Here is a 27,058-nt window from a genome sequence, read left to right on the forward strand (position 1 = left end):
CGCATGCGTGCTAAAAAATAGGCGCTGAATTGCCTAAAATAAAAGGATGTGTCTAGGACACGTTTAGATGTGCTTTAGTTATTGCACATCTAAGTGAGTGAATCAAGCATAAAGCTAAAAAGAAAAAAAGAAAAAGAAAATATCCACACGGATCTCAACGTAAAATCAATGACATAGGATTTAGATGTGCAATACTTATGGCACATTTAGATGTGCTTTAGCAAAACTAAAAATAAAACAGGTGTTGAACGCGCCGACGAGGAGGTCCTCTTTACCAGCATAAATATCGGCTATAAGCTGCGTACATGAGCCTCCACACCATTTGTAGCCTTTGATTCTGTTTTCTTTTCTAATTATACAGGAACTAATTACTGGGAAAACTGAAAATACTAGGTGGTCATACTCCAGATTTTTTGGAAAACTCTACATTGATAGAAGATTTCTTTTGGAGCTGTGTCGCCAAAACGAACGAGGGAATCGAATTTACAATAGGTTGCTTTTCTTTTTGTGAGAAATTTTCAATAGGTGACTTGATTCTTGAAAAAAATTGAATTGCTCCCCGTTTTCTTTGTAATTGGGTGTTTCTTAACTGACTTTTGCCTTATCCGATTGGACTCTCCTCCAATGCACCTTTGTTTTTCGGATTTTTTCTGAAGCAACCTTTCAGTCTAGCTATAATACATGCGCCTGCCGATAGAATGTTGGCTAGTTTTTCAGACAAGAGCAACATCTGAAAACAGGTTTTCATCCCATTTTATATAAGAACAGGTACAAAATAAGACATGGTTTTCGCCCTAGTGAGGGTGATAATCCAAAGATTAATAAGTGCATGATTACAATGGCTCTTAACCTTGTGGTCGTGGGTTCAAGCCCCACTGTGGGCGCCAACTGTCGTGGATTTGTCACAGCAGATGTCCTAGTGTGATGACTTAGTCGTGAGGCCAACGCATCTATGTGGTAACTTGAGAGGGGTTGAGTGGGACGAGAGATGCGAAGTTTTTTACCCAGGTTCGGTCCCTCACGGTGGAGGTAAAAGCCTACATCCTGCTTCATTGATATTGATCATGGTGCTCACTACACCACAACACTTAATTAGAGGCAGTTAACTGCCGGGATAAACAATGGAATAAACGCAAACTATCTGCCGAGAATGTCGGTACTGCCGGCAGAAGTACTTGAGGGCAGAAAAACTGCCGGCACAAGTGTAGGAACGAGGACACACAGACTACCAGAAACGATTTCCGTTTGTAAGGACACCGTCTCTGCCGGTACAACTAAACTATGGCCCACTATATGCCGGACTGTCTATAGGGCACGAGATTGAAATTGGCCCAGGTGCGTGCGTACCGCGCGAGAGGCCCGCGAAAAGTTTGCACCAAATAGCCGCCACCCCAAATAGATCTTCCTCTTTCTCTCAAAAAAATAGATCTTCCCCAAATCGAACCCTTATCCACACTGCCCTCTCCCACGCCGCCGCCGGCCCCGTCCACCTTCGATCTCCTCTGCCGACCTATGCGACCCCCATCGGTGTCGATGGCGCCTGGTGCGTCGAGGTCGACGTCGCCTCCTTCCATAGTCGTGCGAGGTTGAATCCTCGGCTCCCTCCCTTAGGCACCACCGACGGTATGTCGAGGTCGATGTCGCCCCCCTCTCCCGCACCAGACCCCGCGGAGAAGTCCGATTACAAGGGTGCTCTTTGGCTACCTCTTTCTCGAGAGCTATTGACTTGTCTGTCTCAACTTGTGAAACTTGTCCCTCTTGGGATGCTCTGCTCCTCCTTATATAAGTTGAAGAGACGGGTTACATGACTAGTTCTAGTAGGATTATGATTACTCTATTACAAGTGGAGTCCTAGTCTTGCTTCCTTTGTAAGGGCATATTCCTTTTGTCTTCCTTCTCAAGCCGGCCCACCATAATATGAGTCGGCCTTCCATAAACCGCCATCTGGGCCACTGGGTCTTGTTGCTCCTCTGACCCGCCTGCCGGGTCACCAATGTTTCGCCAACTCTGGACGGGTTACTAGTGAGTCGCCGGGTCAGGGCGAGTCATCAGTGAGTCACCAAGTCCGGCCGGGTCATACATCCGGCCAGGTTACACCGCGGGGTATATCTCCGACAGTGAAAAATCCCCAAACAAGCAAGCCACAAGAAAAAAAAATAGACAGCCAGGGGTAAAATCTGTCACAAAGCTGACAGTAAGGGGAAAAAGGGATTTACTCGTTTCGTAGATGTTCATGTTAGTGTAACAAGAATGTTTGACAATTTGCATGCAAAATGGTATAGTATTGCCTCGTACGTGAAAAAAAAACAAAATTAAATGTGCCATTTGAAGGTAACACTTCGTGTTCACCTTGTCTTTTCTGCAAAGGTTAAATTGCTAAAGCTTTCCACCTAAAAAAGTTACAAGTAGAATTTAATGTGACCATAAACACATCTCTTTTCTTTTGGACTTTTTTGACATTTGAAAAGAAAAAATCACGCGTGGGAGTATGTGCTCCTCGGAGCCAAATTGGATTTCCCGTTAATAGACCATATCATCGCGGACGACACTCGCGAGGGGCGGGTGCGCGTAGGGGCCCTTGAGCCAGGTGTTGGCGATGAAGCGGTAGGGCGCCTCGGTGAGGTGGATGCCGTCCCAGCTGACGTGTGCGTCTGGGTCGTCGCACACCGTGGCACCAGGCAGCCCGCACGACGAGCTCATGTTGTAGTTGTATGGGCCACCGCCGCCGCAGCACGCCCTCAGGGCTCCCCTCTTGTACCCTGCAGTTGCAGTTGGCCACAAATCTTGTTATTACATTGCACATTATTATCTTGGACAAATAAATACTCTGTCCTTAAAGTTGTATTCTTTCTCGTTGTAACAGAGGAGAGGAGAGCAGAACAGAACACACACACACTAGTAGGAAAGGAAAGAAGTAGGAATCAAATAAGGAACAAGACATAGGGGGTATGGTTTGGAGTGGGACTGACCGTATAGATGAGGTGTGCGTGCGAACTGGATGTAGGGGGTGTAGTAGTCGGCGTAGATGATGCGGGAATCCGGGCGGCGGCGCTGGAGCTGGTCGAGGGCGATGCGGAGCACGGCGTTGTGGTAGAGGGCGACGCCGTTGAACTTCTTGAGGCAGCCGGTGCGGGGGTCATAGTCGCTACGGTCCTCGGACGGGTACATGGTGAGCGTGATGGGGATGCACCCGGCGGGGAGGTTGCCCGGCACAAGCACGTGCCGCGCGCCCTCGTCGAGCAGAGCCTCGATGCCGCCGATGATGGACTCCACCACCTTGGGCACCATCTGGGTCTTCACCTTGTCCAGGCTCCACTCCGCCTTCCATGCGAAACTGTAGTCGTTGCCGCCCAACTCGCCGAACACGAAAAGCGCCTTCCCGAAAAATTCCTTGCACTCTGCATTTCGTTCGTTTTTTTAAATTTAAAAGAGAAAGAGAAATCAACAAGAAAACTCAGAACCGACTTGATCTCCATTTTAAGTTAATAATATTTACCTTTTCCTCACGATTTTTTTTTAAATTTACCTTTTATCGTAAAAAGGAATCTCATAATAAATGATTACCTTGCGGGGATGAGCAGACGGTCTCCTTAACCTCCTGGAACCACTCGAGCTGGCAGTTCATGGAAGTGTTGAAGGGCGGGATGCTCCACACGTTGTTGTCCCTGAAGTACTTGAGGTCCAGCGCGGTGGCGCCCATCACCGCAAAGTTGGCGCCCTGGCTGAAGTTGGTGCCCTTGTTCGCCGACGGCGGCAGCAGCGGCACTCCCAACGCCTCGGCTACAAAGATGAATCAACATCCATTTCGATTCAGAAGGGAATTCACTGACGTGTACATGTTCCATCGAGACGACAGAGCACGTACCCAGGAAGTCGATGACGAGACGGCCGTTGGAGCAGCGGGCGTAGGGCGGCGGGAACTTGGGCATGTTGGGCAGCTTGCCGGAGTTGATGATGACGAAGTTGCCCGTGTCGGAGAAGGAGTCGCCGAAGCTGAATATGGCGTTGTAGTACTGCGGCAACGGAGCCGCCTCCGCCGCCATCCAACCGGCGGCCAGGCACAAGAGGACGCACCAGCACCACGATGGCAACCCCCTCATCCCCTCCATGGTCACCGCCAAGCCAAAGTTGGCCCCTCACCGAACAAGTGTGCGGAAGAAAGAGAAGAGAGGACAGCTACAAGAAAAGGAGTGCTTAGGGGGTTGTTATATCGGGGCCGCCATGGACTTTCGTGAGGATCCCCACATGGTTCCGAGCCGCGCAGTTTTCCATTGACAATCGCTCCCGCGGTACGTGGTGCATTAATTACCACGCTCCCTGCCGACCGTGATCTGGATGCGCTTAGCGCTTAATTAACCAGGGTTCCTCGCTGATTCCATGTTAGTCAGCGTCTTGCTTCTGGGGAAGTATACTCTACGATGCACCTTCATGTACCACTCAATGATGAAGAAAAAAGAAAAGGAGGATTCATCTGAGCAGGCTCCGGGGGTTAGAGTCAAAGGGAAGAAGGGATCATACGTAGTGATACGGCAGGGCACGTTGTAGAGAGAGGGGCAGCACTAACACTCCCAGCATGGGCGCTAGGAAATTAATCATTGAAGGTTATCTCCCCCATCCTTATCTACGACGACATGGCCAGCCACCACGACGTATCTCCCCCCATCACTTTTTGAACGATAACAGGAGAGCTGTTATATTCATTGTAAAGAAAAACATGGTACAAGGACCCACACTGCTCAGTTTATTGAAGAAAGACCAGGCGAAAACCTGAATAATTAAGTCTAAAGCACCACAACACATACGAAACGCCGGCGAGGCCGACCACGCGCAACATACACGTCGCCTTCGCCACTACCAAAGTGCACACCGCGCCGTCGCATCAATCTGATCCGCCACAAGCATATTGGTCAACCTCATCGTCACTGGAGAGGGACGATATGTCTGAAAGGAGGCAGACATATGCCGTTCCGATCCCACGACGATGACTAACATGGCTCGTCCGATGCTCCTCACATGTGGGGAGTGCTCCTGCTGCCGCCGGTCGGCCAACGGCTAGTCCACAAACGCACCAGCGCAGGCTCCATGTCCATACACCACCACCGGCTGCTGATCAAGCCATAACATAACAATCGAGTCATATTGCTTCTTCCATTGACGCTTACCTACCTGTACAAGGAAAGGTGTATGTCCTGGTAGTAGTTTTTAGCTGGAAGACATGAGCACCTTTATTTAGCACTTTCTACCGGTGGTAGAGATTGTAAAAAAGCTACACTTGATGAACTGGAAAGGTGGCGATTCATGATCTCATCAAAGTCTGGACCCTTCCTCTTGTCGTGCCACTGGCGTTTCTTCTGGTCCTGAACGCGCTTGCGCTGGCCTCCGAACTTCGCGTTAACACCGTCACCTGTTTTTTCTCAGAATCAAAATTGACTTGCACATTTTTTAGGTAAGTCAATCGTTTCTCATAATCAAAACCAACCTGCATCAATTTGGGAAAGTTAAGTTTTTAGAGGAGCATTCGGCCCTTTGGAACCACAAACAAAAAACACATCAAATACTTGTGCTTGGTCTGAAACATAATACAAACTGACCCGGTATCAGGCAAGACACAAGACAAAACTGAATATAAATGAGCAAAAATAAAAATAAAGAAAAAAACGAAGTATTCTAATCTAAGAAATAATGAATTTAGAATTTCAGCTAGTCCGTTTTTCTTTGACAAGAGGATGCACCTATGTACTAGCCGGCGGTGATCAACCTGAGAGGTGCATGCTTCGGACATACGCCCTTCTCACCTCACAGCATAAGCCAGCTAGCTATAGTATTATATTGTGTTGAGCAGATCCCGAAAACTACACACAAATGTTGGAGTTCATGGATATATCTTATGTGTGTAAGTTTCGATCGATCGATCTAATGGCACTTACTTACGGTATGAGGTCTGTGTATATATATGAAGTCAGAGTTTAATTAATCTTCATGTGGGGATGCTAATAGAAGGGATGGGCAGGCCTATAATATGTGTTATTTTCTATATGAACAAGATAAAGTAAAAACTAAAACAAAATAAAACATAATGAAGCTTCTAGGCAAAAATAAATTACTGGCAATAGTATTACCCTTTAAGAAAAAAAAATGAAACAATAATGCAAACTTGGCACAAAATTTACAAAGAAACTACGGCTTTTCATAATATGCCAGAACAACCATACGATGGTGAATATTTACAAAATGTGTCTTTCTTAAGAAGGAATGAATTAGTTGCATTGGTATTTTGCCCTTAAAGAAGGAAGAAAATGAGATAGAAACTAAAAAAATAAAAAAATAAGGAAAAATGATTAATGACATTGGTATTACCCTTCAAGAATAAACAAACTGAAAAATATAATAAAAATGTAAAGTTTGCACACAATTTACACAAAAATTCTCCTTTTCTCCTATATGTAAGAACAAGCATATAATAGTAAAATTTCCGCAAAAAAAGATTTATAAAATGAAATAAATTAGTGGCCTATAATAGTGAAACTCCGCCTATGTTGTCTCAACATAGCCGGTCCCAAGCCCGGGTAAAGGAGGAGGGTTGTGATAGGCTTGGCGAGCCAACGTAAAAACTCAGCCACTCGTATGAAGATGAAACCCAAAAGATTTTCGTTGGGGCGTAACACTCTCAGCGACGCGCCACATCGGAACCCGGGTGTGGTGGAAAATGGGCAAGGGCCAGGCCGTCACCTCCTAGGTGGCGTGCCATATCTTGATCCGGATACGGTGGCAAGTGAGCGAGGATTTGGTCATCGCATCCTTAGTGGCACGCTACATCGGCGAGTGCAAAGGTTAAGGAAGCTAGCCAAGCCTAGGAGGATTCGCTTAGGTAGCTGTAACGTAATGTCTCTGACAGGGAAGCTTCGGGAGCTAGTTGATGCAGCGGTGAGGAGAGGTGTTGATATCCTCTGCGTCCAAGAAACCAAATGGAGAGGGCAGAAGGCGAAGGATGTGGAGGATACCGGTTCAAGCTGTGGTACACGGGGACGGTTGCAAACAGAAATGGCGTAGGCATCTTGATCAACAAGAGCCTTAAGTATGGAGTGGTAGACGTCAAGAGACATGGGGACCGGATTATCCTGGTCAAGCTGGTAGTTGAGGACTTGGTTCTCAATGTTATCAGCGCGTATGCCCCACAAGTAGGCCACAATGAGAACACCAAGAGGGAGTTTTGGGAAGGCCTGGAAGACATGGTTAGGAGTGTATGGATTGGTGAGAAGCTCTTCATAGGAGGAGACCTCAATGGCCATGTGGGTACATCTAACACAGGTTTTGAAGGGGCGCATGGGGGCTTTGGTTCTGGCATCAGGAATCACGAAGGAGAAGAAGTCTTAAGCTTTGCTCTAGCCCGCAGCATGATTGTAGCTAACACGCTCTTTAGAAAGAGAGAATCACATATGGTGACTTTTAGTAGTGGCCAACACTCTAGCTAGATTGATTTCATCCTCTTGAGAAGCAAAGATAGGCGTGCGTGCCTAGACTGTAAGGTGATACCTGGAGAGAGTGTTGTACCCCAGCATAAGCTGGTGATTGCTGACTTCCGCTTTCAGATTCGTGTCCAGCGGGATAAGCGCGGCAAAGTCGCTAGAACGAAGTGCTGGAAGCTCAAGGGGGAGGTAGCTCAGGCGTTCAAGGAGAGGATCATTAAGGAGGGCCCTTGGGAGGATGGAGGGCATGCGGACAATGTGTGGATGAAGATGGCGACTTGCATTCGTAAGGTGGCCTCAGAGGAGTTTGGAGTGTCCAGGGGAAGGAGAAGCGGTGATAAGGATACCTGGTGGTGGAATGATGATGTCCAGAAGGCGATTAAAGAGAAGAAAGATTGCTTCAGACGCCTATACCTGGATAGGAGTGTAGACAATATAGAGAAGTACAAGATGGCGAAGAAGGCCGCAGAGCGAGTTGTTGGTGGAGCAAGGGGTCGGGCATATGAGGACCTCTATCAACGGTAAGGCACGAAGGAAGGCGAAAGGGACATCTATAAGATGGCCAAGTTCCGAGAGAGGAAAACAAGGGATATTGGCCAAGTCAAATGCATCAAGGATGGAGCAGGCCAACTCTTGGTGAAGGATGAGGAGATTAAGCACAGATGGCATGAGTACTTCGACAAGTTGTTCAATGGGGAGAATGAGAGTTCTACCATTAAACTGGACGACTCCTTTGATGAGACCAGCATGCGTTTTGTGTGGTGAATTCAGGAGTCTGAGGTCAAGGAAGTTATAAAAAGGATGAAAGGAGGTAAGGCGATGGGCCCTGATTGTATCCCCATTGAGGTGTGGAAAGGTCTCGGGGACATAGCGATAGTATGGCTAACCAAGCTTTTCAACCTCATTTTTCGGGCAATCAAGATGCTAGAAGAATGGAGATGGAGTATATTAGTACCAATCTTCAAGAACAAGGGGTGTTCAGAGTTGTACTAATTACCGTGGATTTAAGCCGATGAGCCATACAATGAAGCTATGGGAGAGAGAGTCATTGAGCATCGCTTACGAAGAATGACAAGCATGACCAAAAATCAGTTTGGTTTCATGCCTGGGAGGTCGACCATGGAAGCCATTTTCTTGGTACGACAACTTATGGAGAGATACAGGGAGCAAAAGAAGGACTTGCATATGGTGTTCATTGACTTGGAGAAGGCCTATGATAAGATACCGCAGAATGTCTTGTGGTGGGTCTTGGAGAAACACAAAGTCCCAGCAAATTACATTACCCTCATCAAGGACATGTATGATAATATTGTGACAAGTGTTCGAACAAGTGATGTCGACACTGATGACTTCCCGATTAAGATAGGACTGCATCAGGGGTCAGCTTTGAGCCCTTATCTTTTGCATTGGTGATGGATGAGGTCACAAGGGATACACAAGGAGATATCCCATGGTGTATGCTCTTTGCGGATGATGTGGTGTTAGTTGATGATAGTCGGACGGGGGTAAACAGGAAGTTAGAGTTATGGAGACAAACCTTGGAATCGAAAGGGTTTAGGCTTAGTAGAACTAAAACCGAGTACATGATGTGCGGTTTCAGTACTACTAGGTGTGATAAGGAGGTTAGCCTTGATGGCCAGGTGGTACCCCAGAAGGACACCTTTCGGTATTTGGGGTCAATGGTGCAGGAGGATGGGGGTATTGATGAAGATGTGAACCATCGAATCACAGCCGGATGGATGTAGTGGCGCCAAGCTTCTGGCATTCTCTCTGACAAGAGAGTGTCACAAAAGCTAAAAGAAAAGTTCTACAGGACGGCGGTTCGACCCGCAATGTTGTATGGCGCTGAGTATTGGCCGACTAAAAGGCGACATGTTCAACAGTTAGGTGTGGCGGAGATGCGTATGTTGAGATGGATGTGTGGCCACTTGAGGAAGGATCGAGTGTGAAATGATGATATACGAGATAGAGTTGGGGTAGTACCAATTGAATAGAAGCTTGTCCAACATCGTCTGAGATGGTTTGGGCATATTCAGCGCAAGCCTCCAGAAGCTTCATTGCATAGCGGACGACTAAAGCGTGCAGAGAATGTTAAGAGAGAGCGGGGTAGACCGAATTTGATATGGGAGGAGTCCGTTAAGAGAGACCTCAAGGATTGGAGTATCACCAAAGAGCTAGCTATGGACAGGGGTGCGTGGAAGCTTGCTATCTATGTGTCAGAGCCATGAGTTGGTTGCGAGATGTTATGGGTTTCACCTCTAGCCCACCCCAACTTGTTTGGGACTAAAGGCTCTGTTGTTGTTGTTATTGTTGTTGTTGTTGTTGTTGTTGTTGTTTAAAGAAGAAAGAAAATGAAAAAAACTAAATAATAATAATGATGTTTTCTAATGAAGAATTAATTAGTGACATTGACGTTGCCCATTAGGAAAAGGAAAATGAAAACAAAATAATGAAAAAATTGCACATAATTTACACAGAAATTGTGTTTTTGGTATAATATGCAAATATAGCCCTATAAGAGTGGAATTTCAGAAATAAGGTTCACTAAAAAGAAATAATCTGTGACATCGGTATTACACCTAAAGAAGGAAAAAATGAAATAAAAGCTAAAAAATCAAAAGAATTAAGTTTTCTATGAAAGAATGAATTAGTGGCATTGGCGTTACTTTTTATGAAGAAAGAACTGAAAATAAAAAACCTTCAAAAATACTTGCACGCAACTTTGCAGTGAATTTTTTTAATATGCAAAGAATAAGCATATAATTGTGTAATTTTCACACACTTGTACTTGAGTGTATACATTTCCACTAATCCAATATGCCCAAAATGCCCATGTATAATGAAGAAAACCGACTAAAAAGAAAAAGAAAAAGAAAAAGTGCATAAAAACAGGCAACATGTGATGGACTTCAGACGATAGAAAAATAGACTTACCCTAAATTGCGACAACTAAAAATTCAGCCCAATATAAAATAAATGGATTTACCCCAAACAGATGCAAGTCAAAAATCAGTCTAAGAAACCATGAAACAAAAATAAAGGCCTGCTACGCGTCGGCCGGTGGATCTTTTAAAAAGATCCGCCGCCTCGTGAGCCGTTCAATTCTCCTCTCTAATTTCTTACAACGATGCTTTATGTTGCAAGATCTGGTCTTTTCTGATTTCCTGCAACAAGACCTTTGTTGCGAAACCTCATCCTCTACAATTTTCTGCAACAAGGCTCATGTTGCAAAACCGCTTGTTCTTTAATTTTCTACAACAAGACTCTTACAAAAATTACAACAACATCTCTCGGCGCGTCTAATTTTTTACAACATCTTTCACGCGTCTAATTTTCTGCAACAAGATCCTTGTTGCAAAAATTGCAATAACATCTTAAGTTGCGTCTAATTTTCTGCTACAAGACCCTTGTTGCATAAATTACAATAGGATCTCCTGCCGCGTCTAATTTTCTATAACATGACCTTTGTTGCAAAAATTGCAAGAACTTTGTTGTCGCATCTGAGCTCGAGTAGGCGAGAGCCATCGACGCCGCCGCTCCTCCAGGACGGCGGCGAAACTGAACGATGAGCGAAGGCACATGCGGCTCCAGCCGTAAGAACTGCTACAGGGCGGCACTGATGATGTTCGGGGATGGCTCGTTGACGCAGATCCACGCCCCCAAGTTGGGAATTTGTGGGCGTCACTACCGCTCGCAGCAGCCATGCTCAGCTTGCATCAGCGCGGCCTGCTAGCCTTGCACGATGAAGGAGGGGAAAAGCCATGGTGCTAAGGGCGGACCTCGCAGCAACCCGAGGTTGCGATGCAGCGACGAGCTCCGCCTAGAGCACTACCAGCAGACTCGCCAAGTTCACTTGTCGGGCGGCTCCATGAGCAGCTCGATGGCGGCCAAGGGCACAGGTGAGGTGAAAAGGAGAGGGGGATGGTCTGGGGTGGAGATTTGTCTAGTAACACTGTGGTTGAGATTAGATAAGAGCAAGGTGCCCGTGGAACAAGCGAAGCGGCGGATGGGAGCTAAGAAAATCGGTTAGTGGATCTGAATCATTTCTCCAGAAAAAAACATGAATCTTGACAAAACAATCAATAGTTAGAAAATCGACTTATAAATTTAAAAAACAGGCAGCTTACATATTGATTCAGCGAGATGTGCACCCCTTTGGCAGCGCGCTAGCGCAATTAGCGAAGACTTTCCTATACAAGTAGTACATCGTGAGATATCCTACTACATGGATGTTGTGTGTAATGACAGATTAGTTATATGCCACTCTGATAGACTGCGTAAGTTGAGATTCTAGCTTGACCGTACATGTTTTTTATTCGGTGATACACGTGCAGGCCATGTATACGCGTGCAGAACATAGAAGGGCATCCAAAGACTTCACGACAGGCAATTAATGCATAGCTTTTATATTTGCAAGGTTACACACCCAGACCCTAATCTTTCCGTGATATTTTTCATGAGGATGGTACGTATGCCCATCCCAACTTTTTTAGTTTACAGGTAATTGTTTTTAGGGATTTTTTTCATGTAGTATGTAGATAAGGTCAAACATAGGCCGCAGCTGCTCTGCAGTGGAATGAGGGTAGTCATGAAATGGGAAAATGCACAAATTCAACAAACAATTTTTTTCCGGCTATAGATCGATTGATCTAGTTACTGCTTTCAGAAAGCATCTATCCAAACTGAACTGCATGATGATGTGTGCAAAGGGAATAGAATTAAGATAACCCTGCAAAAAATAAAAGGATAGAAATAAGATACTGCCTTTGTTCCATAATGTAGTGCTATAGATTTTTTTAAATCAAACTTTGCAAACTGTGACCAATTTTATAGAGAAAACTATTTATATCTATAATATCAAATATGTAAAATATGAAATTAATTCTTATAATGAATCTAATGATACATGCTTGGCATTCTAGATGTAATTTGTTTTTTGCACAATGGTGAAAGTTTGTGTGGTTTGAATTGTTGTATGCACTATATTATGAAACGGAATAAGCATCGTAAATGCAAGTGGCAGCAGGACTTATCCGGTCAAGAAGAAAGTTAGTTGAGAGGGACATAAAGCCTATGAACCATTAGCAACAACTTCCTTGAGAGGGCCTGCTTCAGTAGCGGACCGACATCACTGCACGACGGCTACTCAGCGGCGGAGCCAGCGTATACGTATTGGGTTCAACTGAACCCAATGGATATTGGCTCGTACGTGGTATATATACATGTTTGACTGATGTGGACCCAATAAAATAATCGGGCTGACCCCAACACACCTCACGTACGTGAAAGGAAAGGGCCCAAAAGCAAAAGCCCACATAATCCTTTTACCAGAACCATGAGTGCGTCAGTCACGTAATCCTTTTTACGAGAAAAGCGCACGTGGCACGTTCGTCTAATCGTTTCTCTAATTCCCATCTCGCATGTTCGTGTCGCTCGACACCTCTGCCGCCGCCGCACGCCCGCGGCAAGTAGACGGCTGCAGATCGACATCCAATACTGAAACCCAAGATTTGAGGTAATTAGATTATATAGCCGCATCTCCTCTCCTTTTTTATATGTTTTATCTACCCTAAAACACCGTACGTCCATACGCAGTGACTATTTTACCCTAGTTTCTTATTCGTTTTTCTCCATGAACTTTGATTGATCTAGGCTATGGAGCGGTATTTTTTGAAGAAAACTCGGTCACCAGATCGAGATGATGATAGAGGCACATCAAGGTCACCCACTAGACGTAGGCTAAGTGCATCAAATTTCACTGCAGCTAGTCTCCCGAAGCCTACTATTCATACAGAAATTAATTTAGATGAGTTGCCTTATGATCCGGCTGATCGGGAAAGAATTTCAGAGTACACAAGAAATCCACAAAAGCAAGATGAGATTAGGCGCAGATATTTAACGAGAGGACCTTACAGGCCACCATCTAATTTTGATTACCCGCAGAGGGAGATTGGTGATACTCAACGGAGATTTAATCCAGATTGGTTTTATGATTATGATCGTTGACTTGAGTATAGTGACAAAGTGCACAGGGCCTTTTGTTTGTGTTGCTACCTTTTCAGAGATTACAATGAGGGACAAGCTGGAAGTGATGCATTTGCAATTAATGGCTGGAACGGTTGGAACAAGAAAAGCAGACTAGATACTCATGAGGGTAAGGGTAATGTTAATAGCTTTCATAATGTAGCAGTAAAAAGATGTGATGCTTTGATGAATCAAGATCAGTCAATTCATGTTGCTTTTGATAAGCAAATTGATCTTACAAAAAAGAAAAATTGAATCCGGCTTGATGCTTCCATTGATTTAGTGAGATACTTGTTGCATCAAGGCTTAGCTTTCCGAGGCCATGATGAATCAGAGGAGTCAAAAAATAAGGGAAATTTCCGAGAGTTGGTACATACTTTGGCAAACCAGAATGAAGCTATACGGAAGGTAGTTCTTGAGAATGCTCCAAAAACTGTAAGTGGGTATGTGGAGATATTCAAAAGGAAATTGCAAATTATTTTGCAAAGGTAACATCAAATTTAATTGCCTCTATTTATGTTTTCTTGCAAATAACAAGTGTTCTCTAATAAGTTAATTATCTTTTGTGCAGATAACTTTAAATTCTATTATTGAAGAAATTGGAGGTGATGTATTTAGTTTGTTGATTGATGAAGCTGCTGATGTGTCTGACAAAGAGCAAATGGCAGTTGTTTTGAGATATCTTAGCAAGCGTGGATTTATCATTGAACGGTTAGTTGGAATCGAACATGTGAAGGAAACATCAGCAACTTGTCTCAAGGCTACTCTTCAAAAATTATTCACCGAGATTGGACTAAGCATAAAGCAGGTTAGAGGCCAATGCTATGATGGGGCTAGTAATATGCGCGGTGAGTTTAATGGCTTGAAAGCAAAGATTATGCAAGAGAATAAGTCAGCGTATTATGTGCATTGTTTTGCTCACCAGCTCCAGTTGGTTATTATGGCAGTATCAAAGAAGCATGACGATATTGCAGATTTTTTTTACATGATCTCAGTTTTATTCAATGTGGTTGGAGCTTCTTGCAAAAGAAAGGATATGATTAGAGAGAAACATCGAGAGGAGGTAATAAAAGCCATAGGTAGTGGGCAGATTAGCACTGGCACAGGGCTAAATCAAGAACAAACTCTTCAAAGAGCCGGGGACACACGTTGGGGCTCACATTACAGGACTCTTTCAGTTATGTCTGTTCTGAAATATGTTGAGAAAGAAGGCAAAAGTGATAAGAAATGCCAGGCACGTGGTCTTGTAGCATATTTTGAGACCTTTGATTTTGTTTTTTATTTGCACATGATGTTGCATATATTGGGAAATGCAAATACTTTGTCACAGTCTTTACAAAGGAAGGATCAAGACATCCTGAATGCCATCTCATGTGTGAAGTCAACAAGGAATGAGCTGCAAGAACTAAGGGATAATGGATGGGACTCACTTCTTGAGAAGGTACATTCATTCTGTGAAGAGCATCACATTGAGAACATAAACATGCAGGAGCAATATGTTAATCGGCACAAACCACGGCATAAAACCAATAAGACAAACCTTCAACATTACCAAATTGAGTGTCTTAATTCTGTCATTGATTGGCAGCTTCAAGAGTTTGATGACCGCTTCAATGAGGTAAATTCTGCATTGCTTGGACACATGGCTTCTTTTAACCCAAAGGACTCCTTTGCTGCTTTTAACTTGGATAGCTTAGTGAAGCTAGCTGAGTTTTATCCAGATGACTTTGATTCAAGAAAACAAGATGATCTTGGTCCTGAACTTCGCACTTACATTGACAATGTGCGAGCAGATGAAAGGTTCGCCAATTTGGATGGCATCGCTGATCTTGCTAAACTAATGGTGGAAACAAATAAGCATATTACGTTTCCTTTGGTTTATCATCTTTTAAAGCTAGTACTGATATTGCCAGTTGCCACCGCATCAGTGGAGAGATGCTTTTCAACTATGAATGTTGTAAAAAAAAGTTACGCTACAAAATGGGTGATCAATTCATGAGTGATTGTCTAATCTGCTATGTGGAGAAAGATATTTTTTCTACCATTACCAATGATGCAGTGTTTAATATTTTTAAGGCAGTGAAAAATCGAAAGGGGACACTCTAAAATGTGAGTCCCTTTACAATATTATTTCTCTTGTTAGTACTTATTCTAAACTTGTCAAACTAACTTGTCGTTTTTTCAGTGTTCAAGGAAGATGAGAAGCTACACGTGGAGCTACAAAGTTATCTGATACTACTATATTTATAATATGTAAACAAATGATTTTATAATTTTATTGAAACGGGTATGTCTTGCACTCTTCAGTTTTTAATGCAACACAATGTGTGATATATAATACTATATCTCTATTCATTATGTTGTTTTTGGGTGCTATAATTTTGTTGTAAGATACTTTAAAATTATACTTTACACTTCACATACTAGTAGTAAGTTCTCACAACCAGTCATGGAGTGAACCCAATGGTCAAATTTTCTGGCTCCGCCCTTGGCTACTCAGATCAGCGACCGCACATAAGTGACTCACAAAAAGGTGGCCAGGCATTCGAATTTTATCCAACTAGTGTTTTCTTGTGGTTTCTTAAAAACACAGGAAAACTTTTTGTCGAGGGTGTCATGCGACATATGCCAACGGATGACTTATCATGGAGGGGGCTAATAATACGTCGCCGGTGCCAGGAAACGGGATAAGGCGCAAACATGCCCGCCGGCGAATCTTACCCAGATTTGGGGCTCTGCTAGGAGATAACACCCCTACTCCTGCTCTGCAGGATCTCCGCATGATCACTCAAGCAACAATGGTGGCTACAAGCTTGCTCCTTGAGTTGTTTCTCTAGAGGGGGAAGAAGAGCAAGGCTAGCCCTAGCTTACTTCCTCTATATGCGTGTGTGGGTGTGTCAAGGTCCCAGTGAGGCTGAACCCTTTGCATGGGTGCCCTGGGGGGTTTATATAGGCCTACCCCAAGGATACAATGGTAATCCGACCGGGTGTAGGACCCTGCTGTTAGTGTATGTAGATGCCAGCTTCTTCGCCGACCGCTGGGGCCCGCCGCCTAGTGGGTCCCGCCGGCTGCCTCGTACTTAGCCGACAGGCCGCGCCCGCCGCTCGCGGGTCTCGCCAGCTGCTCATTACTGTGGCAATGTTGCTGATGATGTGTGCTTTGTCGGGGGAGCGTGACTACAGTACCCGCCGCCTAGCGGGCGCTCACTGTAGCCACTCCCCGTCTCTTCGGATCAATGGCGCACGAACTCTGAGGGAAGGGGGAAGGCCTCTACTGGGAGTCGGCCTCCCATCTGCCGGTTGGCGGATCCCGCCGCCTTCTGGCTTCTCACTGACAGGTAGGGCCCGCCGCCTAGGGCCGTGCCGACGGCTCGTAGGGAGCATGGCCTTCTCTGCCATGGGTGATGTCATGGGCTGCGTGACAACAGTGTTGCGCCGGGCGAGGGATGTCCGCCCAGTACGCCACACTGTAGCCACGCTAGGCCCTGGATTCGGGGATGACAGGCGTCGATGTAGCCACGCCCTGTCTCGTCGTCATAATGTGGTGCAAACTTTGAGGGCGATTGGGGCCGCCTGCTAGGAGCCGACCTCTTTGGAGGTCGCTTGCCAAGAGCCGGCCCACTTCGGGGCCGTCTTCTGGGCCTTGCCGTCTTTAGGCAGCCGGCCGCTTGGACCAGCTGGCCGCAAAGAGGGCGGTGCTTTGGTCTTTGATTCTTGAGGGGCACAGCCGGCCCCGATGTCTTGAAATGCCATGGGAGGCTGATGAGGCTACCCGTGGTCATTTACTCCGACACTTTTTCCTCAAAGATTGTTTTATTTTAAAGTGAACATTTTCAGAAACTACTAAAAGAATTGTGAGAGATAAATTAGATGTGATTTTTTAAATTAAAAAATTAGAGAAGTTTCCAAAATAATAAAAGAGTGAAAATATGTTAAAATCCAAACATATTGTTGAATGTTTTGAACATTTTCTAAAATATGCTATCATTTTCAAGTTTTGCACATTTTCTAAAACATTGAATTTCTTTAAAATTATTTGTTTTCGTAAAATGCAAACACTTCTCCAAAATTTTGATTTTCTTCTATCATGAATTTTTCTAAAAGTTTAATAATTTTGGAAATAAACTTATAAAAGAAAAGTAAAATATTAAAAAGAAAATAACTAGGTAAACTAGGAAGAAGAAAAAACCAAGAGGGTCCCCAAACCGGACCTTGTACAACGTGTGCGTGCTCGCTAAATGTGCCGGCCCATAAAGGAACCACTACATGAGTATGTTGCGCGCATGTCCAGCAAATACATGCACATAGAGTCCAATATGGATATCGGAACATGACCTGCCCGACTCCTGCACATGTCGTAAGCGAGGCCCAATTTACTATAGCTATGTTTTTACATTATCCGTCTCCGATAGTGTCGTGCTAAAAAAACTCATTTCACACAAATGTGTCACAGACAAAGAGGGTACGTGTCACACATAGGATATCTCAAAAAGAAAAAGGAAAAAAGCTAGCTAGGGTGCATTGTACTACTCTATATACCATGCATCTCGTGTAGATCTTTGTGACTGACGGGGAGTGGACATTTACAACAATCAGCCGCCAAGAGAGTGGTTGATGCCAGCGAGCGTCAGGGGGTTTCTGTTGGTCGTCAGTTGGCAATGGGAAGCCCGAGATCAGGCGAGGCCAGGCGGTCAATGGAGACAATTATAGATGAGTAGATGACAATCGGGTAACTACTTTACCATGGATGGTGATGCATGCCAATGGTCTGTTGTGTACATGAGTAAGCCGTCAGCACCATAAATAAAGCATATCCTACTCCACATACATGAATGAGCTAACAAAACCAACATAAGCTCACAACAATTCTTGAGCCGAGGCATAATAACGACCTATTAACCTGTGTTGGTATTACCTTAAAGAAATAATTTTAAAAATGAACAAAGACACTTCTAATAAATAATGAATTGGTGGAATTGATATTACCCTTAAATAAAAATAAATTGAAAAACTAAAAAGTCAAAATAATGAAGTTTTCTAAGAAAACATGAATTAGCTGTATTGGTACTACCCTTTAAGAAGAAAGAAAATAAAAAAACAAATAAGGACAAATTTACACTCAATTTAAACGGACGTTATGCTTTTTTATAATATGCAAGTATTAGCATATAATAAATGAAAATTTCGCAAACAAACGTTTCTTAAGAAAGAATGAATTACTGTCTTTGTTATTATCTCTAAAGAAGAAAGAAAATATAATATTTTTTCTAAAATTTGAAACAAATTTTTCTAAGAAATATGAACTAGTGGTCTTGCTATTATCCTTAAGGGAGAAGGAGAATGAAATAAAAACTAAAAACAAAGTTTTCTAAGGAATAATGAATTGGTGGCATTGGTATTACTCTTTAAGAAGAAACTTAATGGAAAAGAAAATCTAAACAAACAATGGCATAATTTTGCACACGATTTACATCAAATTGGTTTTTATTATAATATGCATGAACAAACATATAATAATGTAATTTTCACAAAAAGGAAGTTACCTAAGAAGGAGTGAATTGATGGCATTGGTATTATACCATTACGGAAAAATGAAATAAAAACTAAAATAAAATCAGTTTTCCTAAGAATGAATGAATATATGGCTTACCCTTTAAGAAGAATGAAAGCGAAAAAACTAAAATATAATAATAATAATAATAATAATAATAATAATAATAATAATAATAATAATAATAATAATAATAGTAATAGTAATAATAATAATAACTTCTAAGAAAGGTTGAATTACTGGCTTTCTATTCCCTTTTAGCAGAAAGCAAAGAAATAATGAAACAAATTGACACACAATTTATACAAAAATTGTGTTCTTTATAATATGCAAGAAGAAGCATATAATAGTGGAATTTTCACACAAAAACAAAGTTCCCTAAGAAGGAAAGAATTAGTGGCATCGGTATCGCCATTAGAGAAGAACTAAAATGACATCAAAACTAAAATATCATCAAAATGATGAAGTTTTTCTGAGAAAGAATGAATTAGTGGCTCTGATATGACCCTTTAAGAAGAAAGAACATGGGATAAAGACAAAAAAAATCATAATAATTAATTTTTCTAAGAGAAAAAAATATTAGTGGCTTTGGTATTGCCATTTTAGAAGAAAGGAATTAAAGAATTATGAAACAAATATTGAAAAAACTTTCACATAATTTATGTAGAATGTTTTTATGATATACAAAAATAAGCATATAATAGTGGGGTTTTCACACAAAATGGAGGTTTCTTGAGAACGAATGAATTAGTGGCATTGGGTTTATTCCTTTACAGAAAAAACAAGAAATAAAATAATCTAAATCAAAATCAAAATAATGAAGTTTTCCTAAGAAAGAATGAATTGATGGATTTGGTATTACTCTCTAGTTAGAAAGAAAATGAAATGGAAAGTAAAATAAATAAAAATAATAAGGTTTTTTAAGGAAGAATGGATTAGTGGCATTGGTTCCCTTTAAAAAAGAAAACAAAAGATATTCTAGAACAAACAATGATAAAAATTGCACACAACATACACACTTTTTCAAATATGCAATAATAAGCATAAATAATGGGCATGATGTTTCTGCTCGGGAGATCATATGCTCCCCCATGAAAAAATAGAAAAATAGTAAAAAAAGTTAAATAAATCTGATTTTTTTAAGAACAAACATTGATGAATACTCAACATGTCTGCAAAATTTCATGAAGAAACAACAATCAAAATGCATTGGTTAAAAAACAGAATTGATGATAACCAGCTACTAGAATATGTGATATTCTGATCATCACTTGTAAAATGCAATGCTTGAGGTTTTGGATGTTGGGGATAACCAGTTGTGGGCCAAGATGTCTCTGTGTTAAATGTGTTCCTAAAATAGATTTCATTGTCCCACATTTGCCAATAGTGATGGAGCCAAGGGGCATAACTTTTCTTTCTTTCAGATATGACCCTTTCAACAAGCCCGTCTAGCTCAGTTGGTAGAGCGCAAGGCTCTTAACCTTGTGGTCGTGGGTTCGAGCCCCACGGTGGGCGCTTAATGTAATTAGTTGCTTTTTGTTCTGCCTGCTATAATAAACTATGTACTGTTTTTGCCTAACAAAATGCCCTTTTCTGATACTTACTATGTGCTGTTTTTTTCCGGGTGGATACTTACTATGTGCTGACAAACTGCATTTTCATGTGTGCTGAATTGTTGACTACATGTATAACAATGCAAAAGAAAAGGGAGATCAATTTCCATTTCTCGAAATTCAGAAGGGAAAGAGAGGATCATATAAGTACAACAAAATACTACATTACACGAACTATATACTCTAATAATAACATCCTCCCTCCAGCTTAAAAAATGTTCTTAATTATATTATGAGACGGAGGGCATACTTGCTTACATCCTCTGTTATGTACAAAGGATTGCTGTCAAAGATCTACGGTTGAATCTTACTGATCTAAGCCTACATTTTATGTATGGCAACAGGCACAACAGGGTGTCGGTCACCACACCATCTGAAGCGAAAACACCTGCAAACCTCAGTAGTGGTTGTTGCATCTGGACCTGGGTGCTGCTGCTGGGGTATTCTTCTTCTTCTGCTTCTTCTTCGTCGTCGTTTTCTTCGCCGTGGCTTTGGTGGCGACACACCATGGCTGTGGTGCACGATGCCCTCGGCCGTCGGCGTCGGCGGTCCCGACCTCCGTCACGTCCGGCTTACCGCAACAAGACTCCTGCTATACACCTTGCGGTGTTTTCCGTTCTTGTTTTGTCTTCAAGTAACCTTTTTCAGTCAGTCTACATTGTTCCAGTTCGTGGGTAGTACGTGTATATAGTGTACGTACGTTGATAATTCCGTTTTGGTTGACGACGAAGCGCGTCCACACCGCCCATGCGGCCGCGCGGTAGCACGTACGCGAAGTTTCAACATGCAATCCATAATTTCGTACGTGCGCTCTGCGCGGACAGAATTCTGGCTAGCAAAGCAAGTTTGCTTCATGCACGACCCAGTGTGTATGTACAGTACTATGTAGCGTGGGGCCGGCAAGCCGCGCGGCGATACCTACGTCGAGGTGTACGTGGTCGGGCCCAACTGCACGTATGCATGCGTGCCACACGGTCCAAGGACAAAAAAGTACGTACGTACGTACTGTATACGTGGCATGTCGTTTGCACGTACGCACGCATGCATGCGCGGCAGTCAACCCTGACTTCGGAACAACCATGCATGCATGCGACATGTGGGCCCGGTATAACGCATCCGGGTCGCACCACAACCACCCGACCTGACCGGCGTGCACCCGTGCATGCATATACTCCTTCCGTTTTTTAAGTTTGCATATAAAATTTGATCAAAGTTAAATTTTATAAAGTTTAACCAACTTTATAGCAAAAATACCAACATCTACCATACTAGAGCTATATGGTAATTTCATGATGCATCTAACAATATAGGTTTCATATTGTGAATTTTGATATATTTTTCTATAAACTTAAAACAAAGTTTGACTTTGACCAAATCTTATATATAGACTAAAAAGAAACGGAGGGAGTACCACATACTCCCTCCGTTCCTAAATGTAAATCTTTCAAGAGATTCTGATATGAACTACATATAGAACAAATGAGTGAATCTACTCTAAACTATGTCTATATGCATCCGTATGTAGTCTATATTTAAATCTTTAAAAAGACTTATATTTAAAAACAAAGGGAGTACACGCGAACAAAAACATGCATGCATCCATCGTACACGCTATATTTTGTTATAGAGGGAGAATAAAAATCACATCAGCGTGTCCAAACCATCGAATGAACACTACCGCGGTCGGTACGAACCGCCGATGTCGTCTGTACCTGCATGTTTTACTCTGCAAAGCCGCAAATATTCAACCGTATTAAACATATACACACGTGGAGCATTCCGGAGGGGCGGCTCTTGCTACAGTGTCTGCCGGATGGTGATTTTGGCGATTCTGCCGTTCCCTTCCCTTGTTCTTTCCATCTTCTTCCCTGATTCCAGCGTCTAGGCATCCCCATCATCTAACTCCGCCCCTGCAATTCCCTTCCCCTTCTCCCCTTGTTCTTCAATCCCCAATTCTTACCTCCTTGGTTTCCCCCCTTTAAAAGTGCCTCTGTTCTTCCCGGTGTTTTTCGTCGATCTCGATTTCTCTGCTGATGGTAGTCGGTTGTGTTGGTGTGGATTTGGTGGAGCTGGATGGATGGAGGGCGCGGGTGTTGCTAATTGCCCGGAGCTCGCCAGATCCAGCGAGAAGCTTGCAGGTTATGCGGGATAAGGCGGCGGCTCTGTTTGGTTTGGGTGACCTGCGGCAACGAGAAATCCCAGTCTCGGAGTCAACCAACACGCAAGCCGATGGGCAAGAAGGAAGGGTTGTTGAGGAGCAACAGTGTTGTTTCGAACCTGCTATCCTTGAAGCAGCCGGCGGTGCCGCTACCAAATCCGTTCAGACTGACTGTCCTAGGGAGCAGGTTATGCCTCGGTGGGGTGATCTTACCCATGGAAATAGCCCTGTTGGAGCTCTCGTTTGTACCGCCGCACTTGCTGTTCGTGTTATTGCTGTCCAGGTGAAGGAAGATGACAGTTTGGTGGTAAGCTTTCAGTTCAATTCCAAGCAGAAAGGCAAGATTAAGAAGTGCATCACAAAGAGAGGCAAGATGAAGACATCGGTTATTTCAATGGCAGCCATAGTTGATCTCTTTGATGGTAATAATGAGAAGGACCCAGCAGGAACTCTTCACAAGAATGGCAACAGAACAAAGATTAAACTGGCGGATCGAGTGGCGGTTGACAGTGGTGTATCTTCAGATTTGTCAGCAAAATCGGCGGCATCCCTAGGGGATGGCCGCCGTGCGCAATGAATATCCTATGTCTTAACTGTCGGGGTTGCGGGCGGCCCGAGACAGTTAATGAAATAAGCAACTTAGTTAAGTTGTATCACCCGTGCTTAGTCTTTCTCTCGGGGACTAAGCTGTCTACTACGAGAGCTCAGGACTTGCGATTCAGGCTCGGTTTCTCCAATGCTTTTGGTGTTGGAAGTAATGGACTCAGTGGCGGTTTGGTTCTTTTTTGGAACAACGATTCAGTAGTGAGTTTGGAATCTTATAACAATTCCCACATTGATGTTTCGATTCAGAATGAGAACTTAGGAGAGGAAAAATGGAGATTCACAGGTTTTTATGGGGAACCAGTGAGATCCAGGAGGAAGAACAGTTGGGAACTAATGAGATATTTAAGGCAAAAATCTAATCTACCATGGCTTTGTGCAGGGGATTTCAATGAAGTTCTCGATGTGAGTGAACAGTTTGGAGGGAATGTCCGGGAAGAATGGAAAATGGATGGTTTCAGGGAGGCTGTGGATGATTGTCGGATGGATGATTTGAGTTATATTGGTCTACCGTATACGTGGGATAACAAACAACAAGGCATGAACAATGTTAAAGTAAGACTTGATAGAGGTCTTGGTGATGAGAAATTTCAGGAAAGCTTTGACAACACCTCAGTGCTGCACGTTCAGACCATGGAATCGGACCATTGTGCTTTGATAATCACAATTCAAATATCTAATTGGTTTGGCAGGGATAAAAGATCGAGGCCTTTTCGGTTCGAGAATGCTTGGACTAGACACGAAAATTATGACAAGGTGGTAACCCAAGCTTGGATCCCGTGCAATGGGAATCTGTTGGAAGTGCAGGATTCACTGTCCATTGTGAAGGGGAACTTGCAGAGATGGAGCAGAGATGAGTTTGGATCGGTAACAAGACAACTAAAAAGCTTGAGGGATAAATTGGAGAATATACGGGGAGGCTCTTTGGGTCAGGGACCATCAAATCAAGAGAGAAGTTTAATGAGGCGAATTTCGGAACTAATTACTAGGGAAGAAATGATGGCCCGACAAAGGTCACGTGTAAATTGGAAACTGAAAGGGGATCGCAATACAGGTTACTTTCATGCTCGAGCTCGACGGAGACAAAGAACAAACCACATTAGATCTTTGAAAAAAGATGATGGAGGTAATGTCACAGCTCAGGAGGATATGGAAGAAGAGGCAATTAAGTTCTACCAGCACCTCTTTACAGCTGACCTTCATACTAGGCCGGAAAGAATTACAGAAGTTATTCAAAACAAAGTCACAAATGTGATGAATGAGAGACTTTGTGCGCCAGTGACTGATGAGGAGATAGAAAATGCGTTGTTTATGATGCATCCCAGTAAGTCTCCTGGACCTGATGGGTTTACGGCAGGTTTCTATATTCGGCACCGGAGTTTATTGAAGCCTTCCATCTGTGTGGCGATAAGATCATTTTTTGAGACGAGTAATATGCCAGAGGCAATTAACAAAACTGTACTAGTTTTGATTCCAAAGATAAAAGCTCCACAAGATCTAACGCAGTACAGGCCAATTTCCTTGTGTAACGTGCTTTATAAAATCGTTTCAAAGGTGATGGCGATCAGGTTGAGACCAATCCTTGATGAAATTATCTCTGAGGAGCAAAGTGCATTTGTTCCGAACAGGCTTATTTCAGACAATGCGCTAACTGCATATAAATGCATTCACTATCTGAAAAGAAAGAAGGGGAAGTCAGGAGCTTGTGCTATCAAGATTGATATGGCAAAAGCCTATGATAGGGTAGAGTGGCCTTATCTTCGGGCAGTTCAAGCAAAACTTGGATTTGCTGATCAGTGGATTGACAGAATTATGGCCTGTGTGGAATCGGTGTCATTCTCTGTTCGTGTCAATGGGGTTTTCTCAGATTCTTTTAAACCCACTCATGGTATTCGACAAGGCGACCCAATTTCACCTTACATGTTTCTTTTATGTGCCGAGGGATTAACATGCTTGCTGAAATCTTATGGATCTGCTCATTTGTGTAAAGGAATCAAGGTGGGTATTCACGCCCCTTGGGTGTCACATTTACTTTTCGCGGATGACTGTCTGGTTTTTACTCAGGCAACAAGTGATGGGGCAGCAAGACTGAATGAAATACTTGAGACATATAGAGAAGGGTCAGGTCAGAGGGTTAACAAGACCAAGTCTGCAATATTTTTGAGCACAAACTGTAGTGATGAGATGAAAGTTGAAACTCATAGTAACTCGGGCATTGGGACAGAAGCGTTGATTGAGAAATATCTCGGTCTACCTACGGCATTAGGAAGATCATCTGATAGTCAGTTCGAACATGTGGTGGTCCAAATCAAGAAATTGGTTAATGGTTGGGCATCTAAATTAATGAGCAGTGCAGCCAGGGAAGTGCTCATTAAATCTATATGTCAAGCAATACCAACTTACTCAATGGGTTGTTTCAGGCTATCCAAAAAAACATGCAAAAAGATCATTAGCATTGTGGCAAAGTTCTGGTGGGGAGTGAAGGAAATATGCCCTAGAGGCAATAATAAAGTTATTATTTATTTCCTTATAATCATGATAAATGTTTATTATTCATGCTAGAATTGTATTAACCGGAAACATAATACATGTGTGAATACATAGACAAACAAAGTGTCACTAGTATGCCTCTACTTGACTAGCTCGTTAATCAAAGATGGTTATGTTTCCTAACCATGAACAATGAGTTGTTATTTGATTAACGAGGTCACATCATTAGTTGAATGATCTGATTGACATGACCCATTCCATTAGCTTAGCACCCGATCGTTTAGTATGTTGCTATTGCTTTCTTCATGACTTATACATGTTCCTATAACTATGAGATTATGCAACTCCCGTTTACCGGAGGAACACTTTGGGTACTACCAAACGTCACAATGTAACTGGGTGATTATAAAGGAGTACTACAGGTGTCTCCAAAGGTACATGTTGGGTTGGCGTATTTCGAGATTAGGTTTTGTCACTCCTATTGTCGGAGAGGTATCTCTGGGCCCTCTCGGTAATGCACATCACATAACCTTGCAAGCATTGCAACTAATGAGTTAGTTGCGGGATGATGTATTACAGAACGAGTAAAGAGACTTGCCGGTAACGAGATTGAACTAGGTATTGGATATCGACGATCGAATCTCGGGCAAGTAACATACCGATGACAAAGGGAACAACGTATGTTGTTATGCGGTCTGACCGATAAAGATCTTCGTAGAATATGTAGGAGCCAATATGGGCATCCAGGTCCCGCTATTGTTTATTGACCGGAGACGTGTCTCGGTCATGTCTACATTGTTCTCGAACCTGTAGGGTCCGCACGCTTAAGGTTACGATGACAGTTATATTATGAGTTTATGCATTTTGATGTACCAAAGGTTGTTCGGAGTCCCGGATGTGATCACGGACATGAAGAGGAGTCTCGAAATGGTCGAGACATAAAGATTGATATATTGGAAGCCTATGTTTGGATATCGGAAGTGTTCCGGGTGAAATCGGGATTTTACCGGAGTACCGGGAGGTTACCGGAACCCCCCGGGAACCATATGGGCCTTAGTGGGCTTTAGTGGAAAGGAGAAAGGGGCAGCCCAAGGTGGGCTGCGCGCCTCCCCCCTCCCCTAGTCCTATTAGGACTAGGAGAGGTGGCCGGCCC

General features: G+C 43.2%; 1 protein-coding gene, 1 non-coding gene and 1 pseudogene across 2 annotated transcripts; 2 read left to right on the forward strand and 1 right to left on the reverse strand.

Annotated features, from left to right (window-relative positions):
* Positions 1-2,267: 2,267 nt before the first annotated feature.
* Positions 2,268-4,161, reverse strand: LOC119270804 (GDSL esterase/lipase At5g45910-like). Its single transcript, XM_037552860.1, has 4 exons — positions 3,866-4,161; positions 3,565-3,780; positions 2,970-3,398; positions 2,268-2,759 (listed from the first exon to the last, which is right to left on the reverse strand). The coding sequence occupies exons 1-4, from the start codon at positions 4,107-4,109 to the stop codon at positions 2,521-2,523; spliced, it is 1,128 nt and encodes a 375-aa protein (XP_037408757.1). The 5' UTR covers positions 4,110-4,161; the 3' UTR covers positions 2,268-2,520.
* A 7,047-nt stretch (positions 4,162-11,208) lies between these two features.
* Positions 11,209-15,723, forward strand: LOC119273342 (annotated as a pseudogene).
* Positions 15,724-20,483: 4,760 nt separating this feature from the next.
* TRNAK-CUU lies at positions 20,484-20,556 on the forward strand. Its single transcript has one exon. It is a non-coding gene; the product is annotated as a tRNA-Lys (tRNA).
* Positions 20,557-27,058: the final 6,502 nt, after the last annotated feature.

The sequence above is a fragment of the Triticum dicoccoides genome, chromosome 3A, assembly GCF_002162155.2.
Source record: "Triticum dicoccoides isolate Atlit2015 ecotype Zavitan chromosome 3A, WEW_v2.0, whole genome shotgun sequence".
Lineage (NCBI taxonomy): Eukaryota > Viridiplantae > Streptophyta > Magnoliopsida > Poales > Poaceae > Triticum > Triticum dicoccoides.